Source organism: Lolium perenne, chromosome 1 (assembly GCF_019359855.2).
Source record: "Lolium perenne isolate Kyuss_39 chromosome 1, Kyuss_2.0, whole genome shotgun sequence".
NCBI classification, from domain to species: Eukaryota; Viridiplantae; Streptophyta; class Magnoliopsida; order Poales; family Poaceae; genus Lolium; species Lolium perenne.
Window position 1 is genome coordinate 72,384,430 of NC_067244.2, and position 19,345 is coordinate 72,403,774.

At 46.1% G+C, this 19,345-nt stretch overlaps 1 protein-coding gene across 2 annotated transcripts; it reads right to left on the minus strand.

Moving 5' to 3' along the window:
- Positions 1–738: 738 nt before the first annotated feature.
- LOC127297124 (protein NLP3) lies at positions 739–18,241 on the minus strand. Of its 2 annotated transcripts, XM_051327404.2 has the most exons (6): positions 18,009–18,039; positions 5,296–5,348; positions 4,789–5,221; positions 4,553–4,600; positions 3,548–4,472; positions 739–1,834 (listed from the first exon to the last, which is right to left on the minus strand). In XM_051327404.2, the coding sequence occupies exons 3-6, from the start codon at positions 5,191–5,193 to the stop codon at positions 969–971; spliced, it is 2,244 nt and encodes a 747-aa protein (XP_051183364.1). In that variant the 5' UTR covers positions 5,194–5,221; positions 5,296–5,348; positions 18,009–18,039; the 3' UTR covers positions 739–968. The 2 variants fall into 2 exon arrangements, with proteins under 2 accessions (XP_051183364.1, XP_051183358.1); XM_051327398.2 differs by having other exon boundaries at positions 4,789–5,348; positions 18,009–18,241.
- Between the last annotated feature and the right edge of the window lie 1,104 nt (positions 18,242–19,345).

A 19,345-nucleotide genomic window follows, 5' to 3' on the forward strand; every position in this document is an offset into this window, starting at 1 on the left:
GACCAAACTTGTCATCATCAAGAGGAAGAAGGAGGTGAGTCTTGCCAAGGTTGAAGCCAAACGAGAGGAAGCAATGATCAAGGCCAAGTTGGAGGAGATGAGGATCAATGTGAAGAAGGCCAAAGCAATGAAACAACTATTGGCCGAAGAGAGGGAGATCATGATGATGAACACCAAGGACATGAATGAGTAACAACTGGAGTGGTGGAAGGAGGCCTCGGCGGAGATCATGGAGAGACGAAGACTAGCTCGTCAAGAGGCAAGTGGTGGTGGCTCGGTGACTGATGGAGGTGGTGGCAATGATGGTCACGGCGGGCCAACCTTGGTTTGATGCCGGCGGTGAGAGGAGATGCTGAACTATGAACTATTTTCTATGATTGTATCATTTGATGTCTACACTATGAATTATGCATGAATTGTTTGCATTTGACTGTGTCATTTCTTTGATCATATGCAAAGTCTTTGATAAACCCTATCTTTACAGGTTCGAAAGCCGCTCTGTTTTACAGTTTTGGTTTACGGTCTCTGTTCTGCGCCAGCCATTTTACGATCCGTAACACGAGTTCGATTAACTAAACTCCACTAAATCAGTTTGCGTTTTTACAGGCTCCGCTAGATGCTCTAAGGGGGAGGAGCCCCTGAGTGCTTTCCGGAACAGAAGAAGGGTGAGGCACCCAGTCTCTCTTGGCCAACAAATTTCAGCATTCAACCGATGCATGCTTTCTACTAAAACTGAATTGTCCCCATAAAACATCAAAATGTCAAAAATGTTTGATATCTACGACCAGGGACTCACAAATTTGATTGGCAGCACCGCTGGCCATTAGAGAAATGTCTATACAAAAAAATAGAATTAGATACTGTAGCCAAAAAACGAAGCAGCCAAATATAGCATTGACAGCAGACTAACAGGGCACCCTCATGAAGAATTCGCTGAAGAATATATACTGCCATATCTAAGCGTAGAATTAAGCAGTGCTTCCACAAGAACTCCCGAAAACGACGGCAGTGTCTGCGACCAATAGTCTCATAACATTGGTACCTGATAACTGGTAGATCTCCATGCACTCTTCTAAGTCTGCATCGCATGTCAGATTAACCCACTCGTGATCGTCATCCAGATATTTGATGACGAAATTACCAACATCAATTGGTATCCTTTTGGCCACCTCATCTTTCAAGGCGCTAACACTCCCAGAACACGGGAAGCGAAACCTTAGAATGTCTTCATTGTAACGCGCCTTCACTGTCACGATCCTACCTGAAGAGATAACAGTCGGTCTGACAGAATCTTTAAGGAGCATCCTAGAAAGCAGCTGGTCTTGCTCTTCAAATGGTACTTCCGGATTGAACAAGTTCTGCTGTGGCCCTATGAATGTCTTGCAAACTGATGCCCTGTTTCCCAGGCTTCCTCGGAACGACCCTTCTGAAGTATGCGAATGCGTGCTATGTTGACCAGATGAGCTTCTCGAGTTAGTTGATTTATCTTCTTCAATCTGGGTACAATTATTAGCTAAAAAGGTCTGCGATGAGATGGGTGCGCTTAGGTTGCAACCATTTTGTTGCAAATTCTGTGAGAATGGACCTCTGTTTTCTTCACCATAATTATTGTAAGGTTCAGCAGTTCCATTTTGTGTTGCTTTCTCTATATCCGAAAGATTTACAGGAACAGGAACAGGAGGTGCGATGACATTAAATGCACTCTCTGACCCTTGAGCAGCCTCAATTACCTTCTGTAATCTTGAAATCGACCGGTTAACCTTGCCAATTTGTCGCGATGGCCAGTTGGAAATCCCATGTTGCCTGCAAATGCGCTTCAAAGTTGTAGGACATACTGTCAAAAGGAGAAACAATTCAGTTAAGCATATTCAAGAGGAAGACCCTATTGCTGGCTGTTAGTGTCATGGTATACATTATACATGATAAACTCAGTTAGTTAGATTAATCATGAAATGGACGAAAATAGGGCTCGCTGTAGAAGGGTCCTAAAGTTAGAGTTTGGTCGACCGGCGTCGTTGTTATGGTGGCTATGGCGGCATTATGCGAGACAAGAATAAGGTATACCCGCCTCCCAGTCCACCTCGTCACCGGCGATCTCACCGGCGGCGTTGAGGAGGGCGGGGATTCGCTTGGTCGCCGCTTCCCTGGAGTGGTGGATCTCGTCCAGTCTACGTTTGTTATAGGTTTGGTGTTAGAAGATTTGGATCAATTCAAGGGTTTAATGGTGATGACTTCGGCTCTGGGGCGCTGGTCCTTGGGGGCACATGCACGAAGACTTCCCGACTGTCATCAACAACATCAGGCCGGCTACGGTAAGGGAGCGGCGACAATGGCACGTCGACAGCTCGCTTTGGCAGCAGTAGTCCAAGGACCTCGATGTAATTTTTATTATGTTTGGGGTGTTGTGTACTTCTTGTGAACTCATGTAATAGATTTGGATCTTTCCCGCAAAAAAACAAGAAAAGAAAATAGGGCTCACAAAATAAATGGTTGATACAGTGTTACCATGTGATATGGGTAAATAGGAAAAGTAAATTACAAAAACACCCACTTATTGGGGTTAGAGTAACAAGAAAACCCAGCTTTTGAGTCTTTGTAAAAACCACCAACTATTGAGCCTAATTGTAAGTTGTAACACATACCCTAAATCAACAAAGATTAGAACTTATCATGTTCACCGGTTTTATTTGATGACTGATTGCTTGGAATGGACCAACAACACCCCCTCTCGTGTGGCTCGACAAGCCCTAAACGTGGACATAAAGAGGGCAAGCATTATTTTTAATCTAAATTGTGAAAGATGAGACTTGAGCCCAAGACCTCCGATCTGATACCATAAAGTTTGATGCACCAGCTAGTAGAACCAAAAGTCCAAACTGATGGACAAGGTTGGAGAATCCACATTTATAGATATGGCTCGATAAGGCCTAAACGTAGACAGAAAGAGGGCAATCAATTTTCACTCTAAATTCTGAAATGCTAGACTTGAACCAAAGACATATTCTCTGTTACCATGTTAAGTTTAATGCACCATTAAAATAAAAAATCTGAACTGATGGAAAAAAAATAATCCACATATACTTCAACACCCACTTTCATGTTTGGCTCCATAAGAGCTAAATTTTGCTAATTTTTGGTGCATGAAACCTAATACCAAACACTTGTGTGTTATAATCCAACCTACCTAACATGTTACTACAACCTCGGATTGCAGGGATACTGAAAACTGATAATACAACGGCTAGCTCAACCACTCCAAAATGCGCCTTTCAGAATAGCAGCGGTAGTGGCAGAGCACATTCAAGGGAACAATGACAGGTCTGCACATGACATCTTCATCTTTTTTCGATAAAGAGCGCTTTATTACTCAAAAAATTTTAAGCATTATGACATCTTCATCTATGATCTCTCAAAGATAGGACAGAAAATTTGAACTTTATGATCTTGAACGCTGGCATGGAATAGACCACTTGGTGACCATCAGAGATTTAAGCTGTTAAGCAGTAATCAATATGTCATGTATTACAGAAATTCAAAGTGTGCGTACCTCCAAGACTTTTGGCTGCACTTTTCAAGCTTCCAGAAAAATACTGTTGGATGACCTCTAAACTGAATGTCTTTTCTGGTTTGCCTCTTCTTCGTTCTGAATTTTTCTTTTTGTAAAGCAATGAAGAATTGCAGGTCCCGCTGCCACTTGGTTCTGCCACTGGGTTGTCATTCCATTTAGAGTAATTACCAGATAACAGATGTTTATTAGACACTGTTGAAACTTTATCATTTGTGTTATCGGACTCATCGATTCCTCCATGCATATCACTCTCAAGTAATGTATGGAATGTATTCTTCGTTTCTTCAGTATGAATTAGAGTAACAGCATCAACTTGAACATAAGCTTCATCCGAGCTTTTATCACTGGCTACCTGTAAACTACGAAGATGCTGTCTCAACAGAACCATGATGGACTCCATAAGAGCCTTCTGTTCATTATCTTCTCTGCAATCAGGTGGCAGGAAAAATTCTAATATATAATCATCATCACCAGTATAAGCACTCTGCAAGCATATCGAGAAACAGCCAGCTAATCCAAACATGCGAGCATAGTGTACAAGAGGATACTCCATCTTGGAGAATCTACTGACATCTTTCGAAAAACATGGTCTGCGTGAGATGAATGCCTTTCCAGGAACTCCTTGCCCCTTCTGTAGGTGGTGAGCTACACAGGCATCTCTGAAGCCCCATATGCAAGCATCAGTAACGTGAAAGGCAACATCACTGGTTGAGATGCATACATCTTCCATACAACTTCCATCGAAGCTCGAGCAACTCTTCTTCACCCCGCCACCATGTGACAGTAAACTCTGATGTTTGCAAGGCACCCAAGTTTGACCTATGGGCAGTTTCAACTCTTCACAGACTACAGTCAAGATTTCCAGTATCTCTACCAGAACACTGTGGCGGCCTTCATTACATATCTGAACAAACCTTTAAATAATTACTGTCATAATAAAACATGGGAATATATCATTCAAATGGCAGTTATTTGGTGAATTACCTGGAAGTATGGATGTTCCACGATATCGGTGCTTTTAAGATTCACTGCCTGCAAATAGCATTATTCTTTTAACCACAACGTAACACAATAGAAACTTGTGGAGAATATTATACCACAGTCCAGCCATCATTACAGGCTGTATTTTTAACATCTATGATGTCCTAAATGTATTTACATAACATCTATGATGTCAATTTATATAGATATAAGTTTGTACAAGGCTAAAGCAAACCCACCTCAAGAGCTTTGCAGACTTTATCGACCTCGCTTGCATAGTTGACCTTCTTGGATGTCATTATAAGTTCAACAACAGCAACACATGACTGCACAGAGGGATGAAACACAGGCAAGGCAACAGTACCATGAACGTTGTTATTTATGGCATGGTTAAGCCGCCGATACTCAGCACTGCTATAATACTGCACATCTGGTGTCCACTCAGGTATTCGCTGCCTGTATACCCGTCCTGGTAGCCCCAACTCATGGACATTATCCCCATCTACAGGGAACGCATATCCCATGGACACAGCCCTGTACTGGAGAAGTCTGATGCTCTGTTGGTCAAGCACAAAGGGCTGTCCTGAAGTAGTCAGCATATACCGATCTCCGTTCTTGGTGGGTGCCCAAACTTGAACTAACATATGCTGATCAGTGGAGTTCTTGAAGTACCTGAGAGCTAGTGTAAGCCTTTCCTTCAAGAAATAAGAGCTATCTGAAAAATCGTCATCCAGGGAAACATGAACCTGGAATTTTCCACTGATGTTCTTTACTTTCGTACCAGCTGATCCAGATTTCTCTACACAAAAGAATACAACAGAGCTTTGTAACTTTCCTCTTTAGGGGTAACAGTATAAAAACATCCTACAACATTTTTCACTCACACATAATATTTGCAGGGTACAATATGGTGGTTACATAAAGGGCCCTACCCAGTCATCAAAGGCAAAAAAAAATAGGACTTTCTCTTGGAGAGAAGATTTTTTGCTCCCGGGCGCCAGTGATCTTGTTGTTTTAAAAAATTCGTGTTATCACCAGGATTTGACCGGATCAGAGGTGGGCCGCGATCAAGATTGGGCTTGAAGAATATACATGGAAGAAATACGTGAACCGGCCTTGTACACGAAGTTTGGGCAGTTTGCCTTTGTATCTGTAAATATAGTAGGATACGTGTCGGTTAGTTAGAGTTTGGCTCGTGCACGGTTGGGATTATTCCCACGTTAGAAAGTCTACGGACTATAAATATGTATCTAGGGTTATTGAGAAAAACAACAATCACGTTCATCACAAACCAATCTTGGCGCATCGCCGACCCCTTGTTTCGAGGGTTTCTTCCGGGTAAGCATCATGCTGCCTAGATCGCATCTTGCGATCTAGGCAGTATACGTTTATTCGTTATCCATGCGTTGCTCGTGCTGAAGCCTTTTTGATGGCGAGCAACGTAGTTATCATAGATGTGTTAGGGTTAGCATTGTTTTCATCGTATCACATGCTTTCGTTCATGCAACCCTTAGACGTCTAGCCGCCCTTACACCTTTCTTAGGTGTAAGGGCGGCACCTTGCTTGATCATTATCTAGTAGATCCGATCCGTTATGATCGCTCCTTGTTCGTCAAGGATTAGGTTAATATCTGCATAGTTAGGCCTTGCAAACGGGTTGAAGGATCCAGTAGCACGTAGGGTGTAGTTTGCTAGCCCTAGACAAGATGTTCCGGGGATCAACTTCGTGTTGGTTTTTAGGCCTTGTCTAGGGTCGGTTTATTATCACCGTGCGTGGCTGCCAGGCTCAATCACGAGTAGGATGTTCCGATTATATGGTGAAAACCCTAGATCGTCGTAGGTCGTTTTAGCTATATATCGATCAAGCAGGACCACCATGTGATCGTAGACCTCATACGAACCATGGGTGGATCGGCTCCTTGAGCCGATTCACGGGATAACCTGAGAGCCGATCGAGGCTCGTATTTAATGTTTACGTGTATGCCATGCAGGAAACTAAGCGAAGCAAATCCATCACCTTCCCGATCGGTATAGATCAGGTGGCACGCCCTGCACCAAAGATCGGGACGTGCGCGCCAGGAGCTTTGCGGGCCGTCGCTCGGAGGGACCAGGGCCAGCCGCAGCCCTAGGTTGTTCCCGGCTCTTCGTGTTGCCAGCCGTAGCTCGCCGGTGGGTTTCGGACGCCAACACATTCTGGCACGCCCGGTGGGACAGTCTTCGACATCAACTGCATCGCCATCTACATCTGAGATGGCGGAAGGTACTCCAGTCACGTACGAGGATCTGCCCGAGGAGCTCAAGAAGAAGTATGACGATGTCAAAGCTATCCTCGAAGCCGACCTCATCGGCTCTTTCCACAGGACCCGCTCACACGGCATCAGGTGGAGAGGGTTCACACCTGAAGGCGCGCTCGATGGAGTGGACCTGTCCACCCCTTCAGAAGAACGCACCAGGTCCTTGCGTCAGGAGATCAATTTCATGGTAGCTCATTCGCTACACCGCCACTCCGAGAGCCTGGTGAACACTTTGGAGCGTGTCGCCCTTCGGGTGCTCCATGAAATCTTGAGGCATCAGTACTCTCCGTCAGGGCCTACTCTAGGGACTCACCAAGGAGAGCTACCACTCCAGAGCCGACCACCGCTGCCGTTCGCGCTGGCAGCACCAGAGGTGCCGAGTACACCGGCATTCGTTGTTTACAAAATCGGTGGCGATCCTAGCGACTACCAGTTCTTGTACGAGGCGCCTAAGGAGATCCCTCACGGATACACGTGCACATACGTGCCAGGCGAAGAATCGGGCACTCACGAACCAGGCTGCAACAGCAGGGACTTCCGGAACAACAGGAGGAGCCTCTGGATCAGATCTTGAGAAGCAGACGTGGCTAGCTAAGTATGCCACTCCGACGAACCTCCCGAGCTCAACTCCTGTAGCTAGCTCAGATCTTGAGAAGCAAGCGTGGTTAGCTAAGTATGCCACGCCAACGAATCTTCAGAGCTCCACTCCTGCAGCTAGCATCGCGGATCAGATCAGCACGATCTTGAGAGACCAGTTCGGCATGGTGCCGAAAAGGAGGGCAATCGGCTATTCCAAGCCGTACCCCAACGACTACGATTTGATCCCACTACCACCCAAATATCGGCTCCCTGAATTCTCCAAGTTTAGTGGGTCAGATGGCTCCAGCTCTATCGAGCATGTAAGCCGATATTTTGGCGCAGCTGGGCACGATCTCAGCTGCAGATGCACTACGCGTGAGGTTCTTCGCACAGTCCCTCACAGGATCGGCTTTTGGGTGGTACACATCACTGCCACCAGATTCGATCCGGACTTGGAAGCAGTTGGAGGAACAATTCCACATGCAGTATCACTCAGAAGCTTCCGAGGCTGGCATTGCCGATCTAGCACAAGTACGTCAGAAGCGCGGAGAAACAGTGTCAGAATACATCCAGCGCTTCAGGGCCGTTAGGAACCGATGCTATTCGGCTCGTTTGACTGAAAAGGAAGCGGTTGAGTTGGCGGTGGTGGGTCTCGCATCACCTATCAAGGATATAGCTTCCCAAGCAGACTACCCTTCACTGGCACACATGGTTCAGAAACTGTCGTTATATGAACAGCGCCACCCAGAGATGTACCAGGACAAATTCAAGCGTGCAGTAGTCCTGGTTGAGACAGAGGACGATGAAGGGTCTGCGGGAGATCAAGAGGTAGCAGTGGCTGAATGGACTCGGGGGGCAACTCCCGTGTCCTGCAAGTGGGTTAAGCCACAAGGTCCGCCTAGAGGGTTTGATTTTGACGTAACTAAAGCTGAGCAAATTTTCGACCTCTTACTTAAGGAGAAGCAAATTTGGTTACCCGAAGGCCTCAAAATCCCCACGGTACAGGAGCTGAACGGAAAGCCGTACTGCAAATGGCATAACACGTTCTCCCATACCACCAACGACTGCAGGGTGTGGCGTCAGCAGATCCAAATGGCGATAGAACAAGGACGTCTAATTTTCAACCAGTACGCCATGAAAGTCGACACGCACCCCTTCCCCGCCGTTAACACGGTGGAATACGCTTACCCTGAGGGGTGCCAACCAGGTTTCTCGTTAAGCATTAACATGGTTGAGCCTGGGCACCACTCTGGTAAGGACAAAGGCGAGGGCAGCCGCTCTCGTAGCAAGGACAAGGAGGAAGCCGTTCCACGCGATCGGCTCCGGCACGATGGCAAACGCTACATCACTGAGGGAGAAGTGAAGAATGTGCGATATCAACGACCTCTCTCTGATCATCTCCTCAACAAATATGTAAGTCAGTACGACCAGCGCCGGCGGTACAACAGCGACGATGAGAGGGATCGTCTAGCTACCAGGGACGCCAGGAGACATCGTCGGCATGATCGCGATGAGGAGAGATACGAGCGCCGTGCCAAGGAAAGGTCAAGAGAACAAGACGACGTGGACAAGCGCTGGGACTGTCCTTTCTTCAAGCACTGCTGGGATTCAGGAATGAGCCGATTGCCTACAATCGGCAACTGCCCAGAATGTAGACAGAAGAAGAAGGGTGCAACAGACGTGTCAGTGTTCAAACGTCTAGGGCCTCTCCCATCTAGGAACAAGCAAACTGAGTCCTCTCGGGAAGAAGACCTCGAGGAGTTAGAAGATGACTACGAAGAAGAAGAGGACAAGTACCACCGGCCAAGGTGGTGCCCTGATGGACTCAGCCATTCCCAAAAGCGCAGGGTTCAGCGACTGCGTGGCTTGGAGGAAGCCGAAAGGTTATACCTGCACACGCTAAGGAAGGCGCGGCCTGATTTGGCCGCGAAAATTCAACGAACCCTGGACGAAGAGGGTCGACCACAAAAGATGGAGTGGCGCCCCAAGCAAAGGAAAGCCGATGATGAGACATCGGCTAGTACAAACATGGTGTTCATCCTTCCAGCGGAGTTTTGTGCTCCAGGATTAGACAGCGCACGTGGCACAACTTGATCTGCGGCCCACGGCCGGTTATCTTTGAGAAGCCACGTGAAAGAAGCTACGGACACCTGAAGGCCCCTGTACTTGCGAGGTTATATCAATGGGCAGCTCGTCAATAGGATCTTTGGTGGACACCGGAGCGGCAGTCAACATCATGCCATACTCCATGCTACGTCGGTTGGGACGCTCTAGCTCGGATCTGATCAAGACCAACGTTACACTGAGAGATTTCAACGGCCAAGCGTCTGATGCACAAGGTGTTCTGAATGTGGATCTGACCGTAGGGAGGAAAACCATCCCTACGACATTCTTCATTGTCGATAGCAAGAGCACTTACGCTGTCCTGCTAGGGAGAGATTGGATCCACGCCAACTGTTGCATTCCATCTACGATGCACCAATGCCTAATACAGTGGGATGGAGATGAAGTAGAAGTTGTCCATGCAGACGATACAGCCGAGATTTCAACGGCTGGCATGAACGTTTGGGAGACGGAAGGCCAAGAGCCACTCTCAGGCATCACTTTGGACGACTGCGAGTACATCGACGTGTCAAAAAACGGGGTGAGGCTGGTCTTATCCACTGGCCTGACCGTGTAACAAGAGCAAAGTCTATGAACGTACATGGGAAGGCCGATCCTTGTGATCGGCCCCAAAAAATAAAAAGTAATGATCTTGTCTCAAGCATGTCACGTAGTCATAGTGAAGCACGAACAAGATGTAAACCTCTCTTGAGCAATGCAATCAAGTTGGGGGCCGATTCCAGCAATCGGCCCACATTATCCTTGCCATGCGTTTTGCCTGTGTTCAGCGTCGATCTAACAGGTGACGGAAAACTAGGGTATGGGTTTACATCGGCTGATGAGCTGGAAGAAGTCGACATTGGTCCTGGGTATAAGCCACGACCAACTTTCATCAGCAAAAAGTTAGATCCACAGCTCAGGAGCCAGATGATAGCTCTGTTAAAAGAGTACCCAGATTGCTTTGCATGGGATTACACAGAGATGCCTGGGTTAGACAGGAGCATCATTGAGCATCGGCTCCCGCTCAAGAAGGGATTTCGGCCGTTCCAACAACGAGCACGCCAAATGAAGGCCGAAATCCTGGAAGAAGTCAAGAAAGAGATCGAGAAAATGTTGGCCGCCGGGTTCATCAGGCCATGCAGGTATGCATGCAGGTATGCTGAAACATTGATCAATGCAGCTGCTGGTCACAAGGTGTTAAGCTTCATGGATGGCAATGCCGGCTACAACCAAATCTTCATGGCTCCAGAAGACATACACAAGACTGCATTCCGAGTACCAGGATCAGTGGGCTTGTTCGAATATGTGGTCATGACCTTTGGTTTGAAGAATGCCGGTGCAACGTACCAACGAGCCATGAATTATATTTTTCATGATCTGATCGGCAAGTTGGTGGAAATCTACATCGATGACGTGGTGGTCAAGTCTGTCTCCATGGAAGGACACTTGGATGATTTGCGGCGCATCCTAGACCGAACTCGGAAGTTCGGACTCAGAATGAATCCAAAGAAGTGTGCCTTTGGTGTGACGGCCGGTCAGTTCCTAGGTTTTCTTGTTCATGAACGAGGAATTGAGATCGGCCTGAAAAGTCAGGATCTCAGAATACAGATGCCAATGATCTCGCGCAAATGGCGTCAGGGTACAAGGACATACCAGACGGGTCAGAAGTTCAGGTGCAGTTCCTGGAACAGGATGACTGGAGAGCCGATATCTTCAATTACTTGAAGGATTCGGCTCGGGGGGCACCTAAACGGATAAGATACAAAGCTATGAAATATGTCCTTATAGGAGATGACATGTTCTACAGGACGTTGGAAGGGTTACTACTCAAGTGCCTGGGACCAACTGAGTCTAATCGGCTCTTACATGAGGTGCACGAAGGCGCATGTGGAACTCACCAATCGGCTCATAAGATGAAGTGGCTGATTAGGCGATCAGGGTTTTATTGGCCCACTATGCTTGAAGATTGATTCAAGTACTACAAGGGATGCCAAGCGTGTCAGATGTTCGGGAAGATTCAGATGGTACCCGCATCAGCAATGAATCCCATCATCAAGCCTTGGCCATTCCGAGGTTGGGGCATGGATATGATCGGCAAAATCCATCCTGCGTCGAGCAAAGGCCACGAGTGGATCCTGGCCATTACAGATTACTTCACCAAATGGGTGGAGGCCGTCCCTATGAAGAAGGTAAAATCAGAGATGTTATCAAATTTGTCAAAGAACACGTCATTCATAGGTTCGGGATTCCCCAAACAATCACGACCGATGGAGGTTCGGTCTTTATTTCTAAAGAATTCAGAAAATTCTGCGATGACATGGGGATTAAGCTGATCCGATCATCTCCATACTATGCTCAAGCCGACGGGCAAGCTGAAGCGTCTAATCAGAGCCTGATCAAGCTGATCAAGAGGAAGATTGACGAGAACCCTAGGGTTTGGCATGAAACACTGTCAGAAGCTTTGTGGGCCTACCGCATGTCATGCCATGGAGCCATAAAGACTTCGCCTTACCAGCTCGTCTATGGGAGGAAGCCGTATTGCCTTGGGAAATTACGGCTGGATCAAGACGTGTCACGTTTCAGAATGATCTAACATCTGAAGAATATGCAGCTTTGATGAGTGACACTATTGAGGATGCAACGGAACTTAGAGTTTGGTCGTTGGAAAAGATTAAAGAGAATAAAGCTAGGGTAGCTCGTGCATACAATAAGAAGGTGAGACCAAAGGAGTTCCAAGTTGGTGATCTAGTATGGGAAGCTGTGTTGCCATTAGGAACCAAGGATAAAGCGTATGGTAAATGGTCTACTAATTGGCACGGTCCATATAAAGTCGTCCAGGCATTGAAGGGTAATGCATACATGCTGGAGCAACTGGACGGCGCTAAGTTCCCAGTAGCTGTCAACGGCCAACATCTCAAGAAATATTTCCCAAGCATGTGGGAGGACGAGCGGTGAAATTTGGGGGCCGATTCATGAAATCGGCCAGTAAAATTTTTTTTTACTCATAGTCGATGCGCAGACATCGACTTGAGAAATATGGATATCAGTACAGCCGATGCATAGACATCGACTTCAGAATAATGAAAAAGCCGATGCGTAGCCATCGACTCTAGAAGAACGGGCTCAAAAGGAAAATTGAGCAGGTTAACAGATCGATTTCATGCCAGAATTGATGGCATCTGAGGTAATTTTCCCGTGGATTTTGCTGAATCTGTGCGTTTGAAACCGGGAGATGGCGTGGACACGAATTGGATCTGTTGACCGTGTGAACAGGCAACTTTTATGGCCTTAGAGCATGTTTATGGCATAAGCCGATGCCCTGCCATCGGTTCTTTGTGCGTCGACTTCGTTTGACAATCGGCAAGATCGACAAAAAAGCAAAATTAATTGGGGAATATTTCTTCATTAATAAAGGAGGTTTCTTACAAGGGAAGAGCCGATTGCTCAGGGGAGGAAGAACAAAAGAAGGGCCTATTGGCCAATCTGCTACTACTAGACCTATACTAGTAGACCCTACTCTACGGGCCGTCGCTGCCCTCGTCGTCGGAGCTCTCGTCGGCGCTGCTGCCGGCGAGCTCCTCGTCGCTGCTCCCATAGCCCTCTATGGGAGCCTCCTCCTCCTCCTCGTCGTCGTCGTCGTCATCATCCGATCCGGCGCGGAAGCGCTTCGCCGGCGGATAGTCCTCGAGGGAGTCGTCGTCGTCTTCTTCTTCCTCCTCTTCGGAGGAAGAGTAGCCGTCCCAGGAGAACGAGTCATCCTCGCTCGTCGCTTCCAGCTCCCCGTTGGCGAGGAACTGAAGGTCGTCGTCGCTGCTGGTCAAGGACTTGTCGTCCTCAGACCAGACGTAGGGCTCGTGGTCCTCCTTGTCCCACTCCGATGCGGCGAGGATGTCGTGCGCCACCAGCGAGCCCCACTCCGGCGTCGGCTCACGAGATGAGGAAGAATCGGAGAATACCGACGAGCTGGAGGAGGACGAAGAGGAGAAGGTCTGGGAAGAAAGATCCGACGAGGCGGAGGAGGAAGAAGAGGAAGACATGGCTACGGGAGATGGGGAATTTTTGGGTGCCGATGGCCAGAACAGAGCAAGGGGATGAAGAGGCGAACTGTTCGGCGCGGTTAAATAAAGGGGATATAGTGGAGATTCAATGCCACAGCAGTTTCCGAGGAGGTGGTGCCCAAAGAAAAAAAAAATAACGGTCAAATCACGCGGAGAAGTTGAGAAGGCGAGGCATTATGATGAAGGATACTGCGACGGTTTTGCTCTGCCACGACATGACCCGACGAAGAAAAAGCAGAGTGATTTTGGAATTATCAATTCCAAAGCCAGAGGGGCATGTGTTATCACCAGGATTTGACCGGATCAGAGGTGGGCCGCGATCAAGATTGGGCTTGAAGAATATACATGGAAGAAATACGTGAACCGGCCTTGTACACGAAGTTTGGGCAGTTTGCCTTTGTATCTGTAAATATAGTAGGATACGTGTCGGTTAGTTAGAGTTTGGCTCGTGCACGGTTGGGATTATTCCCGCGTTAGAAAGTCTACGGACTATAAATATGTATCTAGGGTTATTGAGAAAAACAACAATCACGTTCATCACAAACCAATCTTGGCGCATCGGCGACCCCTTGTTTCGAGGGTTTCTTCCGGGTAAGCATCATGCTGCCTAGATCGCATCTTGCGATCTAGGCAGTATACATTTATTCGTTATCCATGCGTTGCTCGTGCTGAAGCCTTTTTGATGGCGAGCAACGTAGTTATCATAGATGTGTTAGGGTTAGCATTGTTTTCATCGTATCACATGCTTTCGTTCATGCAACCCTTAGATGTCTAGCCGCCCTTACACCTTTCTTAGGTGTAAGGGCGGCACCTTGCTTGATCATTATCTAGTAGATCCGATCCGTTATGATCGCTCCTTGTTCGTCAAGGATTAGTTTAATATCTGCATAGTTAGGCCTTGCAAACGGGTTGAAGGATCCAGTAGCACGTAGGGTGTAGTTTGCTAGTCCTAGACAAGATGTTCCGGGGATCAACTTCGTGTTGGTTTTTAGGCCTTGTCTAGGGTCGGTTTATTATCACCGTGCGTGGCTGCCAGGCTCAATCACGAGTAGGATGTTCCGATTATGTGGTGAAAACCCTAGATCGTCGTAGGTCGTTTTAGCTATATATCGATCAAGCAGGACCACCATGTGATCGTAGACCTCATACGAACCATGGGTGGATCGGCTCCTTGAGCCGATTCACGGGATAACCTGAGAGCCGATCGAGGCTCGTATTTAATGTTTACGTGTATGCCATGCAGGAAACTAAGCGAAGCAAATCCATCACCTTCCTGATCAGGTATAGATCAGGTGGCACGCCCTTGCACCAGCATCGGGACGTGCGCGCCAGGAGCTTTGCGGGCCGTCGCTCGGAGGGACCAGGGCCAGCCGCAGCCCTAGGTTGTTCCCGGCTCTTCGTGTTGCCAGCCGTAGCTCGCCGGTGGGTTTCGGACGCCAACAATTCGACAAACACATTTAGGAGTTTCAAAAGAACATTGAAACAAATATCCGGATGTAGCCAATAACTTATCAGATTTTTGTCATTTTTTGTAGCCTAGAATACAAAGAATTTCGCATTGAAATTTTTCATGCTTACATCATTAACTATGTCCAGATATTTTTCAGAATTTTTCAAAAACTTATAAATACGAGTTGCAACTTTTAAAAAATGAAGAGATCACTGGGTCTTGGGAGCCAAAGACACTTTCCGTTTCTCTTGGCTATATGTTTAACAAGATCCAACCCCTCCTTAAACTTTTACGGACACCTGGGGTCTTATGTTCTTAAAGATGAATTTATTCATGATAGACAATGCTCCATGTGATAAATGGTGTAAGAAATAATAAAGTAACAATCAAAAGTTACGTAAGCATGAGGTTTTTCCTTTTTTTAGATAAATGGAATATATTATAACCAAATACACCTAACCTCTGCAACATATAACGTAAGAGATAGTCTACAAGGATGAACATATACAAATACAAATATAAAAAGGAAAAAGATCCTGCCTAAGCGATCAGAGAGTCAGAACAGCATGAACACACCACCACCAGTGGCAACACCTAGACTTCGAGAAAGGTTCTCCAAAGTGACGACTCCATGAAGGTCTAACCACCAGATCATGGGTTTTCACCATGGAGAAGGTCCAATCTCCAGACAATGCCTTCAACAAGTAAACATCTAGAGAACCACCATTGCCACGTACAGCCAATGAAGGTCCGACCTAGAGTTTTTAGCCTAGAAACTGAGATTTGAGCACCACTTTCCAAGAACAGTGCCGAAGCACCAATCGCCTAGCACACAGTTCAACAGGGGGGCGACCCCCCTAACATGTAGATTTTTTTTCTTTGTTCCCTAGTTTTTTAAGCTAAAAGTTTGTGTCTTTTCATTCTTTGGCCCTTCTTATAGTTGCCTCTTTTGATGTGGTCTCCTGATGAATTTTCCTACCTCTGCCCCTGCTCGGGGATAAGGACAGGAGCTCTGCATTATCTAAGTGTGACATGGATATGATTGTGATTTGATCCTATGGACTCATGACGAGAAAAGGAAGGTTTTGGCAAACTCTAGAGATCCTTAGATCAAAGGGTGTTGAGTTCGATGGCCAAGATAGAAGGATACTATAAATAAATCCAGGCTAAATCCGGAAAAAATAAGTTCAACACCATCGTCCTCATATTTATAACAAATATAAACACGCATTGCCCATATTCGTCGCAAAAAACTGCTCATAATGAATAAGTTTATGTTTGCTTGGTACCACGAGTTTTAGGGAAAAGTTCCATTTTGTCTTTTTTGTATCTTCCAAATTATGTAATATTTCGATTTGATTTTTTGCAGGTCACTCAAAAATAAAAAATATAATGGAGGAAAAATAGTTCGGAATTTTTGTGTGCAAATTTAAATTTTAATTCTTGAAATACATATATAGATAATGACATAAAAAATCCAAAAAAATCCAAAATTCCAATTGTTATGTTTAAGTGATCTGCAAATTTTCGAGTTCAAACAATGTGTGGTGTGAGAGATACAAAAATAAGAAATTGTTTGGGAGGGGAACAAAAAGAACTTGCACTGATCTTGATGCAGTATAGACGGTCTGGATAAGGGTGCTCACCAAGCACCTTCTCTGAAAGTCCACTCTCGTTCCGAGTTTTAATATGATTTCTCGTGTAAGGGGATATTATTCTCGGATGCTCAATCTTTCTTTGTGAATGTGATGGTTCAGAACATAGAGAAATAATCCTTAAATTGTTGTCCTACTACTAAAATTGAAGGTTCTTTAGACCTGGGGGGATGTGGAAACTCACTATAGGCCATGAAAATTTCAGATACAAACAATTATATAGGGACAGTATTACCTATCATGCCACAAAATTTCATATTCAAATTTGATCTATGATTTGATAAAAAAAGATAAAATAAGTGAATTTGTCCATTTAGTATCTTCAGTTGTGGATTATTTCAATGTTTTGAATAGCGAGCTATGCTTCTTAGCGGCGATATTTTTTAGGCGCGAAGGAAGCTATAGCGAAGCTAAGTCATTTAGCGTTTTTTATAAAACAAGAAAACTTCTAAAAAACATTATGCATCAAACATTCATATCATCTATAAATATGACAAGAAATTCAATGATTCAAAAGTTGTACTCAATAATTATGATGATTTAGTAATAAAAGTAGTGCATAAATGCATACATTAGTAGATTTAATTTTTAAATTTAAATGTTAAAATATTTGGTCTTAGCAGGAGATATAACGCTATTTTTCAGCCCTATTTAGCGGTGCGATTTAGTGAGCTAGTAGCGAGAGAATCTATTTAGCGCTAAAAGTGCTTATCTTTAGCGGGAGTCTTGTTAATATGCTATAGCGAAGAGATAGCGCGCTATTTAAAACTTTAGATTATTTAGTTTGGATCTGAATTTTCTGTGGCATGTTTTCAACACATTTTCTATGCTGAAGTAAAAGGTCATTGAGGCCTTCAGTTCAAGCAACCAAATGCAGAAATGCACTTCATCGAGGATTATCCTACTATAATACATGTACCACTTGGTAACAAAGAAAAGACACGCACGTTCTAGTGCAGACAACAATGCGCCGACGTAACCCACCATATACAGTATATAATATAGTGGCTAACCTGGCAGCTTTAAATTAAGTAAGGCCTCCATGATGCCTCGTAGTGGAATCCAATTTGCAACGCACCAATTTGACTGAGACCTCGAGCGCATAGAAAAGTTCGAAAGCTAGCCACACCACGGCACGCAAAGTCAACGAGAAAAGGCTTTGCCTTGTAGGAACCAACCCACGACGATGAAGTTTTCGCAGAAATTAAAGAACGCGCGCGCGTCGCGATCAGAACAACCTTGCGCTAATCGCCCCCGTACAGCACGGCAAAGTAAGGAAACGAACAAGAAAATTACTGGTTAGGTACAAGATGGAGCTCACCGGAGCGCGTGCTCGGGGCTTCGTCCGGGGCGGCCGTAGCCGCATCCATCTGTGACGAGGAATGCTGGTCTCCGAACGGCCACGGCGGCGGGGACGTGGCCGAGAATAGGGGCGAGGAGGCCAGGGCGTCGAGCAGCCACGCATGGCCGTCGGAGGAGTCGAGGTCCATTGGCCGGATCAAAGGGAAGGCAAGGAGGTGGGGGAAGGAGGAGGGCAGTAGCGAAGTGTTCTATGCTCGTATGCTTCTGTCTTCTGTGTGTTTGTGCGTGGCCGAGAGAATTTATTACTACTGCCTTCCCTCCCGTTCAAGGCTTTCCACAGTGTAGTATTGGCCGTTAGATCTCTGGTCTCTGGAAGAAGTCATCCAGGCTGGTAAATCTGGTTTTTTGCTCCTGCGTGGGATGTCTCTGCTATGACGTGATAACACGTAATGACATGTTATTAAACGAGGAGAAACCTGCTTGGGTAGGACTGTTTAAATACATTATTGTGTCTGACAATGATCTTATTGAAAGTATTGCTTTGAGAGCGTGGATCTTCTCTAGAATGAAAGGATGCCACTGATCAAAGGCCGTGGCCGCAAGGCTGGCACATTGCCTGGCTCGGGGGACTTGGCGCGGCTCAGCCCTTCATCTCCGCATGGTGCGGGTGGTGATGGTGGTGCCCACTGAGATTTCCGATCTGCTGTTGGGAGCAGACGACGGTGTGGGGCTTGCCGATCTGCCTAATAAAAGAGGTGGTCATTGGGTTCTTCTCGTGTCAAGAAGGTGTTCTGCTTGATGTCATCCCTCAATGATCTAGCAAGTGGCGAGTTTCGAAAGGCTCCGTCGGCGATCTCCAGTGCCGCCCGTGGCCTGTAGATTGCTAGATCGGATGATATTCGGTCGTGTGCACCCATATTTGTAGCCGTGTGGCTTCAGGAGAGGGAGTGACACGGAGCTTCGTTGTCTGTTGCCATCATGGAACATGTCGATTTTCGCTGAGGTCTGAGATCTAGTAATGGTAGAGTGAGTCTTCAAGGTGATGAGGACTTTGATTGGTGTTTGTTGACTTGCAGTTGCGACATTGACAAGAGAGATATGCAACACAGGAGGAGTACATAGTCATCTCTTTCAAATAAAATCCAAGGTCTATCCTAAAATTGGTTGTGTAAGACAATGTTATTGTTGAAGGCATTGCTTTGAGAGCGCAAACCTTCTCTAGAGTGAAAACTAAGATCTATGATCGGGCGACAGTTGCCACGTTTCCTTCCTAGAGAGGTTACATAGAATTTGAACTCTGGGTGTTGTCTTGGTAGTGGTTTGTGTTGCAGCTACAATAATTTGATATCACCATAG